Genomic DNA, 20865 nt, shown 5'->3' with positions numbered 1-20865 from the left:
CTCGACATATATAACGCAGCAAAGGGGGGAGGCTTCTGATAGAAAAGTTCTAGTGAGATAGACTGAATGATATCGGGTGTCATGGGGTAGTATCTCATGATCATAGTTCTGTCCTGTTGCGTGTGAACAAGGGATGTATGTCCTAAATGTGTCCTCATGTCCCGATAAACCAAGGTGGCAAAATAAACATATCCGAACACGGAATACGGAATACGGAGCTATCCGTTGGTTGAGTGGCAAAAATCTGTTCCATAGCCTCGGTTCGGTGCCGAACATATTATTATAACATAGAACGAATGTGTTATTTCGTTGAAAATATCCCGCGAAGCATTTTGCAGGACATAGAACCTTTGGACAACAATTTACTAGAAAGTCTTGGAAAGGTGAGAATTTGTGCCATCCAGCGACTCTCCCATATGCATGATAGCTGATGACATAAACGTATATTAGGCGTTAACGTTTATACTTTCGATATGAAACCGGATGACAGTGATCAAGCATTTAATACACCACTCGACTTGGCCGGTCGACCACCATGGATAACACGAGCCGTGCCAAGGGAGAGAAATAGCTCGTACCCCCCATTCAAACATGTAAGGATTCGATGTTCCTAAACAGAGACACTAAAAGGCTAATGGCGTCAACAACCCAGCCCGAAAGCAAAATTCTCAAGAACACTGAAGCGGAGCACGTTATCGATATCAACGAACCATTTAATCAAACGAGACACAAAGACGAATCAAATCAGCCGTTGCAGGCAACTCCTAGTTATGCGAGCCCGATCGAGAAGGCGACCTGGTATATGCGTCAAATCGCCTTATTTGACTGCGTCGATACGGAAATATCCGCTCGACTAGAGCGCCTATCCAAATCCCACAAAGCTCAATTTAAAACTTTTGGTCAGCTAGAACAGATCGAAAAGGCGCTTACGTATGCTATCTACGCGCTGTTCCTTACACCTGAAGACCACCTGGATCTTCTTAGTAGACTTGAGAACCTTGGCGATATCCATACCACTCGCTTTGAACAGCTAGGAAATGATGACGATATAGACCAATCGATCAGGTGTTACTCTCGCGCACGACTGCTTATGTCCGAGGACCATCCAGGGCTCCCCAGGCTACTCGGAAGCCTAGGTGTATCCCATGGAGATCGATTTACTAAACTGGGAGACCGGAGAGACTTAGAGAGCGCCCTCAGCTTTCATTCCCGTGCATTCTCTCTCGTAGAAGAAGGCCACCTGGAGTTCACAAGGCTACTCCGGTATCTTGGAATGTCTCATGGGATACGTTTTGAATTACTTGGCGACCCGAGCGATTTGGAAATCGCCATCGACTCCCACTCCCGCGCACTCTCACTTATGCCAGAAGGTCACTCGGAACTTCCCATATTGCTCGGAAACCTGGGTACATCATACATTCAGCACTTTCGGATATCGCGTGATTTAAAGGATGTTGAAAGCGCAATATTACACCAATCCCGTGGGCTCTCGCTCTTACCTGAAGGTCACCCCGACTTAACTGTTCTCCTTGGGCTCCTAGGAGCGTCCCATGGCATTCGATCCCAGATACTTCAAAGTCTGAATGACTTGGAAATTGCTATTGATTTACATTCTCGTGGACTGTCCCTGGCACCTGACGGCCACCTAGCTCGACCCAAGCTACTCAGTAGTTTGGGGGTATCATATACAACTCGCTTCGGTGTGCTACAGGACCCAAAAGACATGGAATACGGATTATATCTTTTAAACTGTGCTCTCCCGCTCGTCACCAATCACTCGGAATTAGCCATGCTACTCCAAACTCTAGGGAGGACGTACGCGCTTCGTGCCGTACGCCTTGGCCAGCTAAGTGATGTGGAGAAAGTTATAGAGTACCTATCTCGAGCAGTTTCGATGACGCCCGTTGGCCATCCAAGTTTGCCGGATCAACTAGAAAGACTGGGTATGGCATATGGGATGCGCCTACAAAGACTTGGAGAAATAAACGACGCCAAACTATCTATCGAATGTCTTACTCAGGCAGTCACAATTGTGCCTGAAGACCATCCAGGTTTATCAATGATACTAGACACTTTAGGTATATCGCATCGAGAGGTGTTTTATCGTCTGGGCATCCTGGAAGATCTTGATAAGGCAATCGATTATCACTCTCGTGCTGTTTCATTGACGTCCGAAGGTGATTACATCTATCCAAGAAGATTGTCAGTTCTAGGGGCATCGTATCAAGAGCGATTCCTACGTCTAAATAAGCTCGATGATAACGAAAACGCAATCAAATATCTTTCACGGGCGCTCTCGCTCGCCCCCAAAGGCTACATAGAACTACCTAGGACTCTCGAAGCTTTAGGTTCGTCGCATTTGGAACGCTTCCAAAGGCTCGCCGAGTTGGACGATATCGACAAGGCGGTTGAATACCATTTTCGGGCATATTCCTTAACAGAGAGAGACCATGCAGAACTACCTGGGCGACTCGACAACTTGAGTAGGTCGCATAGAGTTCGTTTCAGACGGCTCGATGAATTGGATGATATCGAAAAGGCAATCGTGTACCTGTCTCACGCACTCTCATTGACGCCAGATGGGCACATAGGTGCATCCAAGCGACTCAAAGACCTTGGTGTCTCTCATATGGATCGATTTGAGCACACAAAGGCCGTATCCGATCTGAATAAGGCAATTGATTACACTCTCCACGCTCTCTCACAGACCCCCGAAGGCCATCCAAGCCTTCCCGAGCTATTTCAGAGTTTGGGTACAGCATACAAAGGGCGATTCGAGCGACTCGGTGAAATAGGCGATCTAGATAAAGCAATCGAAAATCACTCACAAGCGACGTCGCTAACACCAAACGATCACCCAGAGCTTGCGCGACGACTTGGAAACTTAGGTTCAGCGCATAGAGATCGTTTCCGGAGCCTCGAAATATTCTACGACCTCGAAAAATCAATTGAATACCATTATCGATCCCTTCGCCTTACCCCAGAAAATCACCCAAGTCTGGTCGACCATCTAATAAATCTGGGAATGTCTTTGACGGAGAAATATAAGCACCTAAACGAGACATCCGACTTGCAAGATTCGTTAGCATGTTTTCGCAGGGCATCTGAATCCCTAGTTGGGGCTCCACGTTCCAAGTTTACGGCTGCTCTCACCTGGGCCAGGCATGCTTCTACCCATAACCATCCAGATTGCATCCGAGCTTACCAAACTGCTATCGACCTTCTTCCCCAGGTTGTTTGGATGGGATCCACCACCACACAACGTTACCATGACTTGCAACTGACAAATGATTTAGCTGTAGAGGCGGCGTCTGTCGCATTTTCGGCGGCTAACTACAACCTGGCGTTGACATGGCTGGAGCATGCGAGATGCATCGTCTGGAACCAAACACTACTGCTTCGTACTCCCTTCGATGAACTTCATTCTTCCTATCCTTCTATGGCCGAGCGCTTACAGAAATGTACGGTCGAGCTCGAGAAGATTAGTGTGGAGCCCCGGCGGATGGCGCTAGACCCGCTATCTCCAGACGCAGCCGACTTGGAAGCGAATGCTCATCAGCACCGGCGTCTCGCTATCGAAAGAGATGCACTTTTATCAGAGATTCGTAAGCTACCGGGGTTCGAAGACTTCCTGCTCCCGAAAAATGCTGTCGAACTCACTCGTGCCGCCCGAAATGGTCCAGTGGCTGTAATCAACTGCAGCAAGCGCCATAGCCACGCATTAGTCATTGTGCCCGGACGGAACGATATCATTCCAATTCCGCTCCCAGCTTTTACTCACGAAAATGCCGAGCTCGCACGAGCCAAGATAGTAGTATCACTGAGAGACAAAGGTATTAGAGAGCGTGGGGTTAAAATACGCCAAGAACCAGGTCAGGAAGAGAGGTTTCAGGAAGTGCTGAAGATGCTCTGGAATGATGTCGTCAAACCAATACTTGATAGTCTTGGATACATGGTATGTATAGCTCAGGGAGGCCAGCGAAATATTACTAAAAGAATCCTAGAATAGCGCGCCGATGGATAATATACCACATATAACGTGGTGTCCGACGGGTATTGCGTCATTCCTCCCGTTCATGCGGCCGGAGATTATGGACATCCCCACGCGAGGGTATTCAACTATGTTGTATCCTCGTATACACCCACTCTCACCGCGCTTCTTTCTGCTTCTCCTCGATGCTTGACCTCAGACTCTCGAATATTGGGCATCGGTCAAGAAGCCACGCCAGGATACCAGCCTCTTCCCGGCATCGTCAGGGAGCTCGAATACATCAAAGGCCACATGCAGAACGTCGCCGATTACTCGGAGCTCATGAATGACAAAGCTACTAGAGATACCGTGCTCGAAGCGATGGAGCATCATGATTGGGTCCACCTCGCTTGCCACGCCAACCAGGACGTTGGGGACCCGACTAAGAGTGGGTTTCTTCTGCATGATGGGAGGCTAGATCTGGCTACAATTACGCGCCGATCATTTAAGAATAAGGGCCTCGCATTCCTTTCTGCATGTCAAACGGCGACAGGAGATGAGAGGCTGCCCGATGAAGCTGTACACCTTGCATCGGGTATGATCATTGCTGGCTATCCGAGCGTAGTCGGGACGATGTGGTCAGTGTCGGACAGCGATGCGCCGCTGGTAGCCGATCAGATATATAGGCATATTGTGAAGATAAAGAAGGTTGGGAGCGGAGAGGTAGGGAGGGCGCTACATAGTGCTGTTGGTGCGCTGCGTGAGGGGATCGGGGAGAAAGAATTTATACGATGGGTGCCCTACATCCATATTGGTTCTTGAGTCTAATCACGCACAAGTGGTACGATGGATGACAAAGTCTGAATTTTGAATAGTGCCATGAAGAAGTTGGGTTGTAACAGAGTCCGTCTGAATGTATTATGAGAATGTATATGCGTGATATATGAATGCTATAGTGCACCAAAGCAATGGTGTTTGACATCCGGTACATCAGCAGAAGGTAGAGTGTGTTTGATGTAGGTTGAGTTCCCATAAATCCCGAGTCGGTCACCGGGGCGAAGGAATGGATAACACATCAGACTTAGGGGAAAGACAAGTATCAACTATAAAGCTTTGGAGCAAAGTGCTTTCGTGGAATGAAGCCTATCACCTGAGATGCCACTATTATTCCAGCGGACGTGTGAGGTTTGATATATCAATTTGTGGCTACAAATCTCGATGCGGCCAGTGATGGTATGAAGGACAAACGAACAGCAGAGCCGGTTTCAATACACCCGGGATTCCGCCGATCGAAATCACAGTCTAAGAATACATGCAACTGAGATTTAAATTAGTGCCCGAGTCCAAAATACGCCTACACTAGGTCTTGAGATACATTCCAATATTGATCCGCGTCTAATAGTCACATGCAACCCTTGTACGGGTATTAAACATCTTATATACCCAGGGTATACCACCGTCCTGTCGTCACTCAAATCTAACGGTCGCCTCTCGTCCTTTCCTATCAATTTTCAGCAACTTCTTTGCGACGCATGCGTATAATGCCTTGATGCCTAACCCGTTCGCAGATTCACTTTCTTTCTCTTTGTCGCCCAACGCAGTCCTTACAGACGGTAGGGGAGATGGCCCGTTTCGAAGAAGATACAGAAGGAGAGTCGCCGTCAAGATTGGTTGTGGGTCAGAGGAAGTAAGAGATTGAGATGAGAGGGATTGGAGAATCGAACTACGAGCATGTTAGTCCTTGCGGTTGGGTCACATGTAAGGACAAGGAGCACATACGCAGTTTCGAGGACGTCGGGTCCTGGTGTATCTGGACCATAGTTCGAGGAAGGCATGAGAACTTTGCCCACTGTCGCCCAAATTAGAGCCTGTGTACTACTTATTAGCTAATCATTATTCTAGAAGGAACCATAAACTTGCCGTGTTCGCCTCTGTCTCTGAAGTCACTTTGACCTCCCGTGGCTTTGGAGCCGGAGGTTCTACCTTTGGTTTTGGCACAGGAGGGGGCTTGGTGGGGGGTGCTTCAGCTACAGGAGGTGGAGGTGCAGCAACGACGGTGGGGGCAGGGCCGGGAGCCGAGGTAGGGGCGATCGAAGTTCGTAAAGCAGGCGCAGGAGCAACGGTCCTCACGGGAGAAGCCGGCGGTGACAGCCCTACAGCAGGCGGGATAGCCAACACAACCGTCCCTTCTCCATCCCCTTCGTCCTCACCATCCCCTTCGTCGCCTTGTCCATCCCAAATGGTGTCCACTCCTGCATCTGCGCTTGCTGTTCCGCTCAAGACCGAGTCGTCTGCCCATTGCGGCGGTCCCTCGTCGATAAGGAAACTCTGTCCACCCAGACCTCCCGAGAGTTGCATGGAGATATTAGTTGTCGCGTCGGGGTCTTTTTCGGGTAAGGAAGATGTGATGCGAGCGAGGAATGGGTTTGGGATCTTCCCACCTCCGGGGCGAGTACGTGTACGTGCTGCGGCTGTGGGAGTGGCAATTGTATTGGTATGCTGAGGTTGTGCGGTTGCTCGAGATCGTTGTTTTTGAGCTATTTGTTCGCGGAGGGCGTCTCTCTATATTCAGATGAGTATTTAAACGTACGATACGAGGAAAATGAGTATGTACTCGTCGGCGGGCAGCGTTAAGTTGTGCTTCCATCTTTACTACCACTCGCTCTTCGTCCTTTAATGAAGGCATCTCCGACTCGATCGATGCAGGCTCAGCATTCTTGAGCTCGTCGAGTTCATCTTCTAGTAAGGAGATACGACTTCGTACTTCAGAAGCGCGATCTAGCAAGTCTTCGACGTGTGATTTAGCGCGAGGCATCGATCCACTTGTCACCATGAGTCTCCTCTGACCAACAGATGGGATAGGAGGACTTACTAATTCTCAACCAACTTCAACGCCGCATTCAAAATAACATCTACATCCTGCTCCTTTTCCCTAACACCAACTCCTACTGTTCCGCCACTCCCCACAGCGACAGGCCTCGGATCCACTGGCCCTTTGACACCACCCACTTCCAAACTCCGATGCGTGAACAATGTCTGTTCGCCCTCTTCCGCGTCACGGATGATATCCGTGATTACGTGTTTCCCAAGAAGCGCATCCGTGAACGGACCGACATCAGCGATGGTCCGGTTCGAAGCTGTGAGAATGTCGTCGGTTGAGAGCGAGAGACGGGAAACCGAGTCAAGGAGTCCCATTATAGTGCGTTAACCGAGAGCCTGTCAAGTCCTTCAGGAAGCTCAATTTACAATATCCGAGATTTTATTGGTTGGTGGCGAGTCAGAGGCCAGACCGAGTCAATTGTGCCCAAGACCTGGCTGTATGCAGCGCCCAATCGTGGGGATCGACCGTGGTGGACGAAGAGACGCGTTATGAGATTACGTCAGATCCAGGGCGGGTGGCGGTATCACGTGAGTGACGGCGAGGAGACGAAAATGACTGAACTTGAAGAGGCAAAGCACCCTATGATGCTCTTTCATGCTCCTGGAATAATATAAATTAGAATATAATAGATGTAAGACATTTATATGGACATATCCAACTCTCTACCACTGATCCTTCGATATAGAATTAGCCACCACCTAGTTTTGTTGAGAGTGCCCTGAGTCACGTGGCATCGTTTTGTTGTTTACCTAGGCTTGGTTCTTGCCCGACCAGGTAGTAAATAAAAGGGGAGGCCTGTAGCGTCCAGACCTGTCCAACACCACAACACTCTCAGGCCTACTTCTTCGCTTCACCACTCGACTCCTCCTTCCACAACTCCCAATGTGAGTCTTCTCAAGCAAAATCAAGAATAAAAAAAGGACGAAAAAGCTAATGGATGATTGGGATGCAGGGCCCGTACTAAGCAGACCGCACGCAAATCCACTGGTGGCAAGGCCCCTCGTAAGCAACTTGCGACCAAACAGGCCCGCAAGTCGGCCAAGTCTGCTCCCGTATGTCTACACCTACATCTTGTCCATTTTCATTCCGGAGTTTAACGCGTGTTTTTTTCAGACTACTACTGGTGGTGTCAAGAAGCCCCATCGTTTCCGCCCTGGTACCGTCGCCCTCCGTGAAATTCGCAGGTACCAAAAATCGACCGAGTTGCTTATCCGCAAGCTTCCTTTCCAACGCTTGGTCCGTGAAATTGGTAAGTCTTGGAACTAAATCAATAAGCTTCACCAGCTCATTTTCTTGTAGCCCAGGACTTCAAGACTGACCTTCGCTTCCAATCGTCGGCGGTGATGGCTCTCCAGGAGGCCTCTGAGGCTTACCTTGTCTCGCTGTTCGAAGACACCAACTTGGCTGCCATCCACGCTAAGCGTGTTACCATGTACGTGCTTTCCCTTAAACATGGTCCGAATTCTTACTTACCCATATTGATAGTCAACCCAAGGATCTTGCCCTTGCCCGCCGCCTCCGTGGAGAACGCACCTAAACAGCGCCTGATCTTATCTTTTATGCTGCTGCTTTGTCACTCGTGCTTATTCAGTATTGTTGGCTGTACCCCCGTGTATACTACTGTCCATATTCTATCCATTTACTTCCAAACTCCCAACATTGTGATCAGAGACGGGACTCGTGCGCGCATGTACGGATTTAGCGACCTGGGCCAGTCGATTGGGTAGGTGTTCAAATGGACTCGTACGCGATTGCCTCGCTGTTGGCACGTGTAATTGTTGTACGAGTTTAGACTTATCGGTAGGGCGTTCTTATTATGAGCTTCTCATGCCCTATGGGTTTGCAGTGGGTAAACTTGTCCTTGTCCAACATGAGGTGATCGACGTCAGGAAGGCTCCATCAAGATCAGGTGGCTATGACTGGATGAAGTCACGGTAAATCATCACCCCACAAGAACTATTCTCGTCAGTCCTTACTCGGGGGAAATACCCGTTTGCGATGCTTGAAACTGGCCATCAAACATCGCGGCTTGAATACGACACGGACGGCTGTTCCTCGGGGCAAAGCCTTACTCCTGGGATGCCAGCTTGTTCATCAATGCCCGCGTCTAATTTGTAGATCTTGGGCGAAGTATCCGTCAGCGATCCATTAACTCTGTCATTCGGTTGTGCCCATGTACTGAGTGGTGGTCAAGGTAAATTTACTACAATAAATCCAATTAAGGAGTAACGACCAAATGGCTAAGTACAAACGTTCTCGTCGATTCTACATGCTTCTGGACATTCCACTCCATCCATGGTACATTATTCGTCGATGTTTAATAAGGACGGGCAGCAGCTTGGCACTACAAATGAAATCATCCTACATCAGCTCCTGGACACACGTGCGAAAGTAAAATTATACTCACAGCCTTGAGTTGCTCAAGGTACCAACCGCAAGTGTTGATATCGCCGTGCTCCATGCATTTGGTGAATTCTATGCGTCACGTTCCAAGTCAGTTATGAACACGGTATAAATAACACAATCGTGAGACCCACCCTTTGCCTGGAAATCACAGCTCAGTCCCGAGTTCTGGGGAGCATACTGCTGCTGAGGTGGTGCCTGCTGTTCAACAGGCGCCTCACTCCTCCCACCAAACAACATGTTGCTCAATCCATGACCGACGGTAGAACCGACAGCCACCGAACTGGCTGTGGCGGCCATCTGAGCGAGCAAGCCAGGTTGTCTCTGTTGAGCCTGGGCTTGTTGAGGGTAGGCTCCATAGGGTTGAGCTTGGGGAGGGTAAGCAGCTGTCGAAGCTTGGCGAGTTTGGCCGCTCGAGTTGCCAAAGGGAGAAGACGAGGACGAGCTGGCGGGGCGAGCGGCGGGACGGGAACGAGATTGGCGCTATAAATAAAAATTTAAATTAGTTTACTCTTTCCTGTGATTATCCTCGTCCGAGCTCGGCATACTCACAGGCATGATAAACGAAAGCGGGAGAGTGTGTTGGAAAGTGGCTCAAGTCACAAAAGTCGAGTGTCGTGGTCGGGTTTAAATCCACTCACAATCAGCCGGATCGAAATTGCTCGATTGCCGTTTGCCGTTTGCCTACGCAAGCCGCGGCGCTCCGGAGTGATTAGTCATCCACTTTTTCGCAAGCGCCGAATTTGAACCTAATTTGACGACGATCGACACAATGATTTCTCTTCGGTTGACACGGCTGGGACTTAGGACTGGCGCTGGTGTGGGGACGAGAAGAGGTGTTGCGACGGCTGCTGAGACACAGAAGAAGAAGGATGAAGATGCGAAACAGTTGGCTTCTCTTGAGAAGATGGCATCGTCGGACTTGCCCAAGGATTTCGATATAAAGGCTCAGCAGCTGATGATCCTCGGTATGTCTTGTAGTTTATTCATAAATACTACTCTAATTATATAACGACTTGAATGTAATTGAAGACTTGAGACTTCCCACCCCACTATCAAAATCTGCGCCTGGACTCCAAGGAAAGGTCGATTGGGCAAAAGAAACGGTGCAGGATAAATTAAAGAGTATCTGGAGGTTCGTCCAGTCCCTCGTCTTGAGACCATATCCTACCACAAGTTGTCCTGACTGCTTGAGCTAAGCTTTCGAAAAGCATACAAAGTCGGCCTCATTCCTAAACCATCCATCCTCGAACGTCTCACCGCATCTTCGAAACACCTATCCTCCCACGCCCTCGCGGCATACAAATCCATGAACTCTTCCTTTGCTCGAGGCGATATTAAAACCCTCTCGCGTGTATGCAGTGAAGAACAGCTCAAGAAGTTAAGAGAGCGGATAAAGGCGCGGCCCAAGGATCAAATGGTCGTTTGGAACAGTGAAGAGGGGGATAGAGGAGAGGTCAAGATGTTGAGCTTTAGGACTGTGGATGCGTGGAACAGTAAAAAGCCAGAAGATCATTGTGCGCAGGTGTTGGTGAGATTTGATACAAAACAGGTGAGCTATCAATGGTCACTATCTGAGGAGTCTGTTTATGTTTTTTGTTGTTGTTGCATAGGCTGTTGCGGTATATGGACCCAAAGGAAAGCTCTTATCCGGGGATCCAAAGAAATATGTTCCGGTTCGAGAATATATCGTGATGGAGAAGAAAATGTGGGATGATAATGACTGGACATTACGGAAGTCTGTTGACCCTCCCAAATGATTTCTTTTGGGCCTCCTATTTCGACTGGTTTTGTTCATTTTTGAATTAGTCATATGGATCCGGTTGTTGACATTACATCTATGCGCTACCCTTGCATACAGCCTCCCAAAATACGTGGGATTCGGGACAGCTTTCTGTCTATATGCGCTTATTAAAGGCGGGACTGTTTGTCTGAGACATTTAGCTGAGGGTGGGCAACGCTCAAAACCAGAGTTTGCTTACGCTGCACAGTCCGGGTATCAGTTGAAGGAGTGAGGTTCTTGAAAGTGTGAGCAACATTAAAATATTCAAGGTGACTTGTGCTCAATCGAGTACCTTATAAAGTGCATCTTATCACTATCTTCTCTCTCTAGCTTATACGGCCGGAGCACTGTAATAGTTTATACGTTATTAGGGGATAGCAGTCCGCTTTCAGAGGAAGTTCTAATATAAAGGATGTGCCAATGGCCTTGGTTTACAGTCTTAGATTGAGACAGTATGTTCAATAGGGATGCCAGCTTAAAGTAGATCCGCAAACTTGGACCCAACAAATACATCAAAACCATTCTGGGCATAGGCATAGGAGCAATCGAGTTACACTCAAGCAGCATGACTGAAAGACCAGGCATAATACATTCAATAAGCAATCTCAACAGTATCATAGCCACATAAAGCCATCCCTCCACGTACACAGTTCTTCTGAAATTTTTTTTACCAGTTCAACGCCTTGGTGGATAGCAGCTACAAAGCCTAAACAGGAATGGGATTATGTTCTAATCTGAAGGAAAGAAGAGAAAAAAAATCACACCTTGGGCCCGAAGTTAGGTATGTACTTGTTGATCGTATTCGGTGGAGACTTTTGCCCAATCTGTGCCATGTGCAAATCTCGAGAAGTCAACAGATTTCGCGCTCGGAGTTTGTTGAAATATATTGCAATAAACGGCGGTCGGTAAAGTTCCTATAATATTCTGGGAGCCATAGCCTGAGGAAGATTCCTTCTGGGTCGTGAGGAAGCCATCCGGAGAGGGGGGAAACAAGCGTGTATTTGAAGGCCAATCAGAGCGTTCGCTACTGTACCACGAGCCACGTGCATCGCTGCCGGTAACATCCCAAACACATATGAGTTTGTCTTCCGAGCCAGATGCCAACTTGGTTCCATCTGGTGAGAAGGCTAGTGAACATATATTGTCGCTATTTCCGACCAAGGAATAATTCACGTCTTGCTTCGAATCCGACAGAGTAAGGAAACTGGATCCCCCCCTCCCCTTATGCCGGCGGTAGGTTTCAGCTAACCGGGTGCCATCAGGTGAGAGCACGACTCTACCTGAGTATCTATGAAGGGCCCACGAAGAGATCTGATTCCCGGTTTGAGCATTATTGACCACGTAGTTCTCTCTCGACCAGTAACCATCGGAGGAATACGAATGTAATCCTATGGAAGACCCATCAAGAGAAAAGGCGTTGAAATATACATCCTGTAGAGACCAGCTTCCGACGATATTGTAAGGTGCGACGTTCCAGATAATGACTTGTTTTTCATCCTTGGAGTCATCATCCGATTGGATTGTATGACAAGAGAACATTCGAGACTGTTCGAATTCAGAAGAGAAAGCAATCAACTCTGCAAATGTTCGGGTTGCGTCCAGCTTTTGGATAATGTCGCCTGTGCTGAAGTCCCATAAAATCAAGCCCCCTACAGCTATTCCATCATCGTCAGATTCCTGGGAATTGGTGACCAGGTGGGAACCATCTGGGGATAAGGCAAACGGGTGTGATGCCATCTTTAATTGCATCAAGGGCTCATATGTATTAGCATCCCATACATCGATGGGTTCGGGAAAGGTGTTGTATCTGTTATTGACTTGAACTATGATACGGGTGCCGTCAGGTGAAAATGTAAATCCATCAATATGCGAATCTGAAATGAAGGGCTCTCCAATAGGGGCACCCGTGTGAGTGTTCCAGGTTTGCACAGTACTTTTGCCGGCATCTGAACTAACAGAGATGATGCGATTGCTATCGGGAGAAAATGCGACAGTTGTAACTGGACCAGAAGGTCCGGCTAACTGGACGCCATGCTCGTGATTCTGTGGCCTATCTGAATAACCTGAATCGCTATCGGCCGTGGGTGTCCCATCCCGCCGTAACAGTGACGTAGAAACCAGTCCAGTCCGCTGTTTTGCAAATGGATAGCTGCGATCGATCAAAGTGGCGACAGAGACGTCGCATATTAAGACTGTATTACCCGATAAGGCGGATACAACATGTGCGCCGTTGGGCGAAAACGCGAGCGCGGCTCGATCAATAAACGAATGGCCGATAGGTATGATACCAATATTGCGGCAGGTTTGGGTCTCCCATATCAGTATTTCACGTGCTCGCACGTGTGCTCGCACGACGTGTGTTCTCGCCGTCTCATTCGCCGTAATTAATTGAGTTTCGTCCGAGGAAAATGCAATATGCTGGATTGTACGAGAATAACACCCCTCGGACAATTTTGCACCACGCAAACTGCCTGCCTTAGCATGAAAGATTTGTAGACGGTCACCACCGGCTGCAATGAGATTGCCGCTTGGGGAAAATACGATAGCGAAGTCTCCACCATCAATATCAAGTCGCACTCCACCAGCTGGAGGATCGGGCCATGTAAGAATTACTAGCTCTCTGGATGTGCGCCCAGCTATACAAGTCCCATCAGGAGAGAGTGCTAGTGTACGGTATTCAAGTCCGCCTTCACCGATCTGACGGGGTGCCTCGACAACCCCATTTATTCCTATCTCGTATGCTAGTGGGGGAGCACTATGACCAAGCTCAACCCCCCCTGTTAAAATGCGAAGGGCAGACCCATCCGGTAAAAACGACCATGCTCGAGGGCTGAAGTAGTCGTGTTCAGGGATTTCGATTTGATGGCTGTGGACTACGGCACCAGAGTTGGCATTCCAGAAAAGGATTTCTCCAGTCATTGAAGCAGATGCTATGAGAGCCCCGTCAGGAGATATGGCAACAAAACGCGATTCGTGAGTGGGAGAGTACTGCTTGAGGGTGCGAACTAATTCGCCCGTCCGCATATCAAACACCCGTATCGGGTTTGAGTCGTCCAAGCAGCTGGTGAGTAGCCATTGACCGTCTTGTGAAATGCACAGTGAAGTTATTTGTTCTGGATGACGGAGAGATCTTAGCCAGACTGGCCATGTTTCAATTTGCCCGTTGACTATCCTGGCAGTATTCCGAAACTGATCTAAGAATCTACGGGAAATCTCGGACTGCTTTGGTGCAAGTGGAAGAGCTGATATGTAAATGTGTGGTGCGCTCATAATAATAGGGTCAGAGAACGCAAAAACAAATCTGTATGCATCCCAAACCGACTTGGCGCTTGCTTGTTGGTATAACTAACAAGAATGACGGGCGTGAGCTCGATATGTTGTGGGATTCAAATATACAACGATCGTCACTTACTCGTAGCTTTCGGCTGAGTTCACGTAAACCATACGTTGCTACGGGCACTTTCTGCAGAACGCTTAGAACTTCAAGCCAATAAAGTAATAGGGGTTGACCAGCTTGAGTTATTTTGGCCGCCAAATTGGCTACCTCTATGAATCTTTCTCTGCTTCCAAGGAGGTGATCAATCCAGTATATGCAACTATAAGCCAGCTGCCCGCTGACATTGTCCTCGATTTTCGAATTCAAATCAGATACGCTACCATTGGGCAGGTGCGAGGTCTCCAGGTCGCATATGTTAAATCTAAGTTCGTCCTCCATTATCGATACACAGCCAATTGAAATCTCGATATTCCGTTGTATAGGATCGATCCAGAAGCTTTTTGAACGATCCTTGTCAAGCACAAAGTCAGCAAACGAGGGATGTATAACTCGTATAGCCTCCTTGAGGTGAGCGTCTCTGTAGAACACCGCTCCAAGGCGCTCAATAATTCTCTCTAGAACTGTTAGTTTTATGTGTCGTTCCATCAGCTTGCTTAATACTTCGAACGGCACCGGTTGCCTCATTGATATAGTTACAATCGAGCCAATACAGCGTTGGATATTTGGTACGCTATTCCCCAAAGCGTTTTTGATGACAGTTGTGTAAAGCGAGTCCAAGCCATCGAAGCCGTTGCCACTGACATTTTCCTCGAATAGAATCCGTAGTTGCTCGGGTGGGTCATCGGCTTCAATAATGAAAGCGCATGCAGTTGCAGCCCAAATAAATAGTCCTCCGGCTTTCTTGCAAATACGTTCAATGCCGTCCGAAGGCCATTCATCTCTGTTTGCAATGTCGTTGAGTTTTGCCTTGATGAAAATTTGGATGTCATCCACAGCGGAATATCCATGTAGGTCAATTTGGGAGATCAACTGACCCGCGGACTGTTCGAAGACAACACGGATGTTACTGTCCGGCCGACTGGTTACAATGACCTTGAGCCAGGGGACAAGAGACGACAAGTCGAGTAGGTATCCCAGTACCTGTTTGCGGGTTGCGTCTTGCTGTGTGCGAGTGTCTTCTGTTCCGCACTCATCCATTGCGTCAATAATAATGACGCAAGGTGGCGGAGAGTATGCGCTATCGAGCGCACAAAGGGGCTTCTTCAACAATCCTAAGTAGCGCGTCTGGAGATAGGAAGTGCAGAGGTCTTTATTAGTTTCTATTTCTTGGGCTACAAGTTTACCGTATGGAGGGTAATGAATGGTGAGCCCGTGCGCAACGCTATTGATCAGACGCAGAGGGTCCCGAAGCGCAGAATCGTCGCGTTTGCAGAAAAAGGAGACAACAAGAATTCCCTTGTCGGAGAGTTCTTGACATACTGACGTTGCTACCGTACTCTTGCCAATCCCTGCTTGGCCATAAATCCACATAAGTTTATGGGTTGAATCTTCATCTCTTATCCAGCGGTCAATATCCCCTAGAACACGCCTGCGTGTGCCTTCTTGGCATACCCAGGATGGATTATGCCCACTTGGCCTCACTGGATTGAGTCGTTGAAGTAGTTCATCTTCCCCTGTTCATCCAAGGTGTCAGTAATTCTGGGGCCATTTGCAGTGTTGACATACGGGCAGTAGTTACTATCTTCATTGTTTGGGCGCCAATGCCCTTCTCAAAAATGCTGCTAATCCTTTGAAACCTTTTCCCCAAATCTTCCACTTGGTCGCGATCGCCAGAATCAATGACGCCCTTTAGCACCTGTACTATTTTCGAGTTGATACGTTAGTACAAACTCTCACACCCCAGGGCAGCACTCTCACGCACCAACAAACCCCTTTGCCTTGCGTTCTAGCACAAATATCGATACATCTTCGAGTAAGTGCAAGAAGTCTCCAATAGTTTGAATAAGAGGCTCCAATCTGGCGCATTCTTTCACTCGTTCAACTAATCGCGTCATTCCAAGTAACTGCCCCGCTAAATCGTCTAGCTCTAATCTCAGTTTTTGTTCCGTCTCGAACCTCTGTATGACATAGTCGGTACAAACATGTAGGTATTATAGCATATACGCACCTCCCAAGCATATGTGCAAACAGAAAAGACCAATTTGGCGATGGGATGGACCTGTTATGAAGGTTTGAGCCCCAAAGATGTATAAAAGTCAAATAAAACTAGCCTCGGCCACAAGGCTTCCAAACTGAAGCATCGACTTAAACATGGTCTGAGTAGCCGTTGGTCCATTGGAAGCATTGCGTGTCTCTCCCAGGCAAGATAGTATGCCCTCGGATTCATCAAACAATTCCTTGGCCTAAACGGTGTGACGATCAACAGCACACTTATTCTACCGTGTAATCATCCTTACCCGCGTTTGATCAAGAAGTTTAAGCTTAACATTATATTCTATATTTTCGACATCTGAGTATTCGAGTCAGATCCTCTGATAGTGATGGAAAAACGAATAACGAACTGATGCTGAATGACCCAACCGATGACTGTATGACCTCAGAAGCTCGATACGACTCCGATTTGTACCGTTTATACCGGGGGTAGAGTGTATAGCATTTCTGGTGGATAACCAACTCCACTTGAGATTCCGAACGAACATCACTAGGTAAAATCATTGACCGTAAGTTTGCGAGCACCCGATCGATAAGATATGCATCTGATGGGTTAGAAGATCACGCTCACCAAATTATTAGCTTGGACCACTTCAGTGGTTGCCCACCATGAATTTCGGGTAGCTTCTTTGTCAAATTGCCGTCAACCATCAATTCTAACTTTATGGCTCGTTCTGATAAGACTGGTCGAATCTCAATTTCTGCCGAATAGAGTTGATTAACTATATATCAGACTAGGTGGAAATACAATGGTCACGACATACCCGCGATTCGAAGGCGTACTTGGCTTCCTGGATCATAGATAAGTGCCATTGCCACTCTATACTTGTAAAACACGGCAAAGGTATATGACGGTGTTGCTGCGGTTGGCTGGGCAGTGGGCTGCAAAGTCCACCTTCCCCCTACTAATTGCGGTACTAAACGTTTTGATTAGCGCCCTCTACGATCACATGACAATCTCCGAAGAAGCACCTACTTGAAGTCTTTCGTGAAGCTCAGAGAACATCTCAGTACGGCGAACTGATTATCCGAAGCTGGGTAGCTCATTCTTCGTTCAGGTATGCCAACGAGACCCACAGTAGGCTTCAGATTACCTGGGGGTAGAAGCGCTTTATTTGGGTTTGCCTGGGTTGATCCATGGGGCACGTCCTGGCCAATAAACTCCTATTCTTGTCTGGATATACCAGGATATGTCAAATGTCCAGTTTAAACCGACTACCACCTTCCACTTCACTCAGTCATTCACTAATCTTGCCAAGGCAACAGTCATAAAATTTATAGTTAGAGTCAAACGCGTGATTATGCGCCCGTAACTTGTAGATTGCGAACTTGGCCTGTGTGAGCTCGTGACGTGCATGGTGATGTAATATTATTAAGAAATGTTATGTGCGTAGTATGAGGATAATTCGGTGAGTTGGGACCCTCGCTGCCGCGGAACGGCGAGGGCGAGGGTAGATCTGGGACGTCCAACCGTAAGTGGGGTTCGTGGGGTCGGTGGTTCGCATTATACTTGTAACTAGCGACGCGGTAATGGGAAGACCTGTAGTCGAGGCAGGGAAGCGGGCGGGGTAAAGGAAAGATCAACAGCTTCGCGACTGGCTCTTGTGGATGTAATATTTGGATCTCGATACGTATACTGTGTTGGTACATGCATATATATGCTATATGATAGATAGATATGAATAGAACATGCGTCAATTTCTTGAAAAATTGCTCGGAGATGTATTTTAGTACTATTGAGAATAATATTTATACGTAACTTCCTAGTATGTGATCATCGCGGGTATATATAGTAACACACATCACCGATTTGAGGCTGCCCCCTCCCCCAGCGTACGGCGTCCGTCTGATTCTCGCGAGAAGCGGTTCCGTTGAAGGAAAAAGATATGTAGTGCAGTCGGGTAGATCAGAAGCTTGCTTAAGGGCCCAAGTTGGGAGATGGGACTCTTCCTTCAGTTCCTGAGTATTAGCGCGGGTTCTACGCTACCTTATAGAAGAACGCCACATGCACAGTGCATCTCAAACATGTAATAGAAACATAGCCAAAGGGAATTGATAAGGGGCACCACACGATGAAATCGGTCTGATAGGCCGAAACACACTCGGTGAGCTATAGCTATGGGATGAGCGCAGGTAGCCGGGGTCCTTGATTACCCCATAACTACGAAGTACCTGCGAATCTGCATGTATTGCCAAAGGATCTGGCCCACCTGGACAATGAAGCTTGAATATCCGGTATCACGGAATACATATAACTAAAACACGGCGGCTAGGAGGCGACGGCTATAATATTTGGTCCCTTGTGTTTATTTTGAAGCTTCACAACGTTCGCAATGTCGTACTCTCTGGTACCCGATTCACATCCTACCAATTCCAATCCTACTTTCGATACCCACCACTCTACTTCTAGCGAGCCAAGAGAGAATATGGAAATGGAAGATGTTGAGTTATGGACTAGAGTTGAAGACACACTTTCCATAGATGTGCCCACCTTAGATCACAAGGGCTCTGCAGTTCATATTGCTCGCCAACAGGAGCTCAAGGAAGGAACTATCAAGGGGCGATTGTGTCACTTTCTACACGTCGTCTGGCTAATTGGATTCTTGCCCATAGTTTCGTTTGCGTACCTTGCGGTTTGCTATGTCGCAGCGACGCGCATCGTTCCGGTAAGCATCTGGGCGATCGAAGAGCCCGAGACTCATCTTTGTGAGTAATTTTTCTCTTGTAATCGAGACTCATTTGTATGCTCAGTGAATGTCGTCCATAACTCAGTTACGATCAAAGCGGGGGTTACAACGCTAAACATTGTTATTATTGGGCTCGCGATGTTGCCTCTCAAAACGCTCCTTGATGAGCTAAAGGTTAGTCAGTAAAACTTAGTGAATAGGCAGTACTTGGCCCATGAGGTTATTCTTGTATTTAGAGCGAGGAGTTCTTCAGAATGCTACGTCATTCTGGCTCGGGAATTCCTATCAAAGCCGTCAACGGTATTTCGATCCCCTCGCACAGCTATTGGAGAGGTCTTTTGTTAGCCCTCCAACGTCGCGCCTCCAGTGGGTAGTTCTTTAGGGAATAGTGATGTGAACCGTGAATGACTCGCTCATTTTAGCCTACTATTCCGGTGCCCTTGTGGTTAGCTTTATAGGTATCCTAATATCTTCTTTGGCACCGGCGGCCTGTAAGTACCATTAGAGCTCCTCACATGCACGTAGCTAACCTTAGGCTTTGATCAGTATCGGTCGGTCTGGTACATGTGGATAAGGAAATCAAGGCATTTCGAGTTGGAGCAGTGGCTGGCGATAGTATCATTGTGTGGGTCATCTTGTCTATCTTTCGGGCGCGTGGAAGTGGGGTTGATAACAATACATCTGCCCAGCTCAAGCCTTCAAGGTGTGCAAGATAATCTTGATTTTGACCCGAGAACTACGGAAGCGGCTGCAATGGGGTGGGTCCAAGGTGTTCTTGGTCAGTTGGCATAGTATACTTTTCGTTTTGTGTACCCAGTGATAACTAGCATGCATACAGGTATGAGTGTAGCGTTCCAGGCTACCACCCCTAAATACGCTGTACCCGTGCCACTTGACCTTCGTCCCTCAGACAGAGCTCGCTATATTACCGACGTTATAACAATGGACCCCGTCTGTACTTGGGAGGTCCCAGATCCACCCGTTGTGGCCCCTTTGAACTCCTCCGATACTAGTTCCCAGGTGAATTTCACAATGCCCAGCTTTGGAATCGATTTTTCTTTAAGGTTAAGCACAATCGGTAATTGTTCTCTATATCACCTAGGATCCGACAGGCTGAAGGATCAAGCCAGGCCTTTTCTATACCCAGAGACTATCATTGAGTGTTCTGAATGGGGATACTTCGTTAGCCCGACCCATGAAGAACACCTCGACTGGGGATCCGCCAACTAGCGGTATCACTGCCTGGCTCATGACTAAATGCACATCGTGCCCGCCTCTGCCCACCCAGGCGACAATCGACATGAGCGGAATCCCAACCCAGGATTATGTTGGACCTCTCGATTATCCCTATAATGGAACTGTATTCGATACATTAACGTTCAGTATACTCGTGTGTGACCCTCGGTTGTCTATTGAGACAAGGGAGGTTCGCTTGGATGGTTCAGGAGCAATCGCAGTGACTGGGCGCGGTGGTTTAACGCGACAGGGAAACCTCCATACAACTCAAACCAGACTATTGGTCGGAAAGGTGAGTAAGTGGTTTGAGAGCGCTGCAATGTATTGATGACTGGCTATTATTTACGACTAGACACTTTCAAAGTTTAGCTCTAGCTCGGTGCAGTTCCTCTCGCTTGTTATCAGCAAATCATAGTA

General features: G+C 47.9%; 7 protein-coding genes across 7 annotated transcripts; 4 read left to right on the top strand and 3 right to left on the bottom strand.

Moving 5' to 3' along the window:
* Positions 1-473: 473 nt before the first annotated feature.
* Positions 474-4792, top strand: RhiXN_00186 (CHAT domain protein; the record flags this gene model as incomplete). The annotated part of the gene is made up of 4 exons (XM_043320005.1): positions 474-593; positions 653-3955; positions 4005-4134; positions 4191-4792. 4 exons carry the CDS (start codon positions 474-476, stop codon positions 4790-4792), a joined length of 4155 nt encoding a protein of 1384 aa, XP_043179017.1.
* Positions 4793-5437: 645 nt separating this feature from the next.
* RhiXN_00185 (DASH complex subunit spc34 domain-containing protein) lies at positions 5438-7165 on the bottom strand (the record flags this gene model as incomplete). Its single annotated transcript, XM_043320004.1, has 5 exons — positions 5438-5693; positions 5750-5819; positions 5887-6532; positions 6585-6792; positions 6843-7165. 5 exons carry the CDS (start codon positions 7163-7165, stop codon positions 5438-5440), a joined length of 1503 nt encoding a protein of 500 aa, XP_043179016.1.
* Positions 7166-7339: 174 nt separating this feature from the next.
* Positions 7340-8388, top strand: RhiXN_00184 (Core histone H2A/H2B/H3/H4; the record flags this gene model as incomplete). Its single annotated transcript, XM_043320003.1, has 6 exons — positions 7340-7378; positions 7653-7735; positions 7804-7903; positions 7965-8100; positions 8151-8283; positions 8337-8388. 6 exons carry the CDS (start codon positions 7340-7342, stop codon positions 8386-8388), a joined length of 543 nt encoding a protein of 180 aa, XP_043179015.1.
* Positions 8389-9168: 780 nt separating this feature from the next.
* Positions 9169-9812, bottom strand: RhiXN_00183 (mitochondrial intermembrane space import and assembly protein; the record flags this gene model as incomplete). Its single annotated transcript, XM_043320002.1, has 4 exons — positions 9169-9195; positions 9259-9326; positions 9389-9737; positions 9807-9812. 4 exons carry the CDS (start codon positions 9810-9812, stop codon positions 9169-9171), a joined length of 450 nt encoding a protein of 149 aa, XP_043179014.1.
* Positions 9813-10026: 214 nt separating this feature from the next.
* Positions 10027-11014, top strand: RhiXN_00182 (mitochondrial import inner membrane translocase subunit TIM44; the record flags this gene model as incomplete). The annotated part of the gene is made up of 4 exons (XM_043320001.1): positions 10027-10222; positions 10287-10389; positions 10455-10806; positions 10868-11014. The coding sequence occupies 4 exons, from the start codon at positions 10027-10029 to the stop codon at positions 11012-11014; spliced, it is 798 nt and encodes a 265-aa protein (XP_043179013.1).
* Positions 11015-11814: 800 nt separating this feature from the next.
* On the bottom strand, positions 11815-17531 carry RhiXN_00181 (Vegetative incompatibility protein HET-E-1; the record flags this gene model as incomplete). The annotated part of the gene is made up of 11 exons (XM_043320000.1): positions 11815-14382; positions 14450-15987; positions 16040-16174; positions 16236-16431; positions 16482-16532; positions 16594-16716; positions 16771-16823; positions 16876-17015; positions 17097-17226; positions 17290-17442; positions 17498-17531. The coding sequence occupies 11 exons, from the start codon at positions 17529-17531 to the stop codon at positions 11815-11817; spliced, it is 5121 nt and encodes a 1706-aa protein (XP_043179012.1).
* A 1327-nt stretch (positions 17532-18858) lies between these two features.
* RhiXN_00180 (peroxisomal adenine nucleotide transporter 1) lies at positions 18859-20863 on the top strand (the record flags this gene model as incomplete). Its single annotated transcript, XM_043319999.1, has 9 exons — positions 18859-19231; positions 19277-19386; positions 19449-19578; positions 19635-19703; positions 19759-19837; positions 19902-19990; positions 20051-20290; positions 20343-20740; positions 20801-20863. The coding sequence occupies 9 exons, from the start codon at positions 18859-18861 to the stop codon at positions 20861-20863; spliced, it is 1551 nt and encodes a 516-aa protein (XP_043179011.1).
* Positions 20864-20865: the final 2 nt, after the last annotated feature.

This window comes from Rhizoctonia solani, chromosome 4 (assembly GCF_016906535.1).
Source record: "Rhizoctonia solani chromosome 4, complete sequence".
Taxonomy (NCBI): domain Eukaryota; kingdom Fungi; phylum Basidiomycota; class Agaricomycetes; order Cantharellales; family Ceratobasidiaceae; genus Rhizoctonia; species Rhizoctonia solani.
Note: the sequence above shows the minus strand (reverse complement) of the source record. Positions and strands in the feature narration are given on the sequence as shown.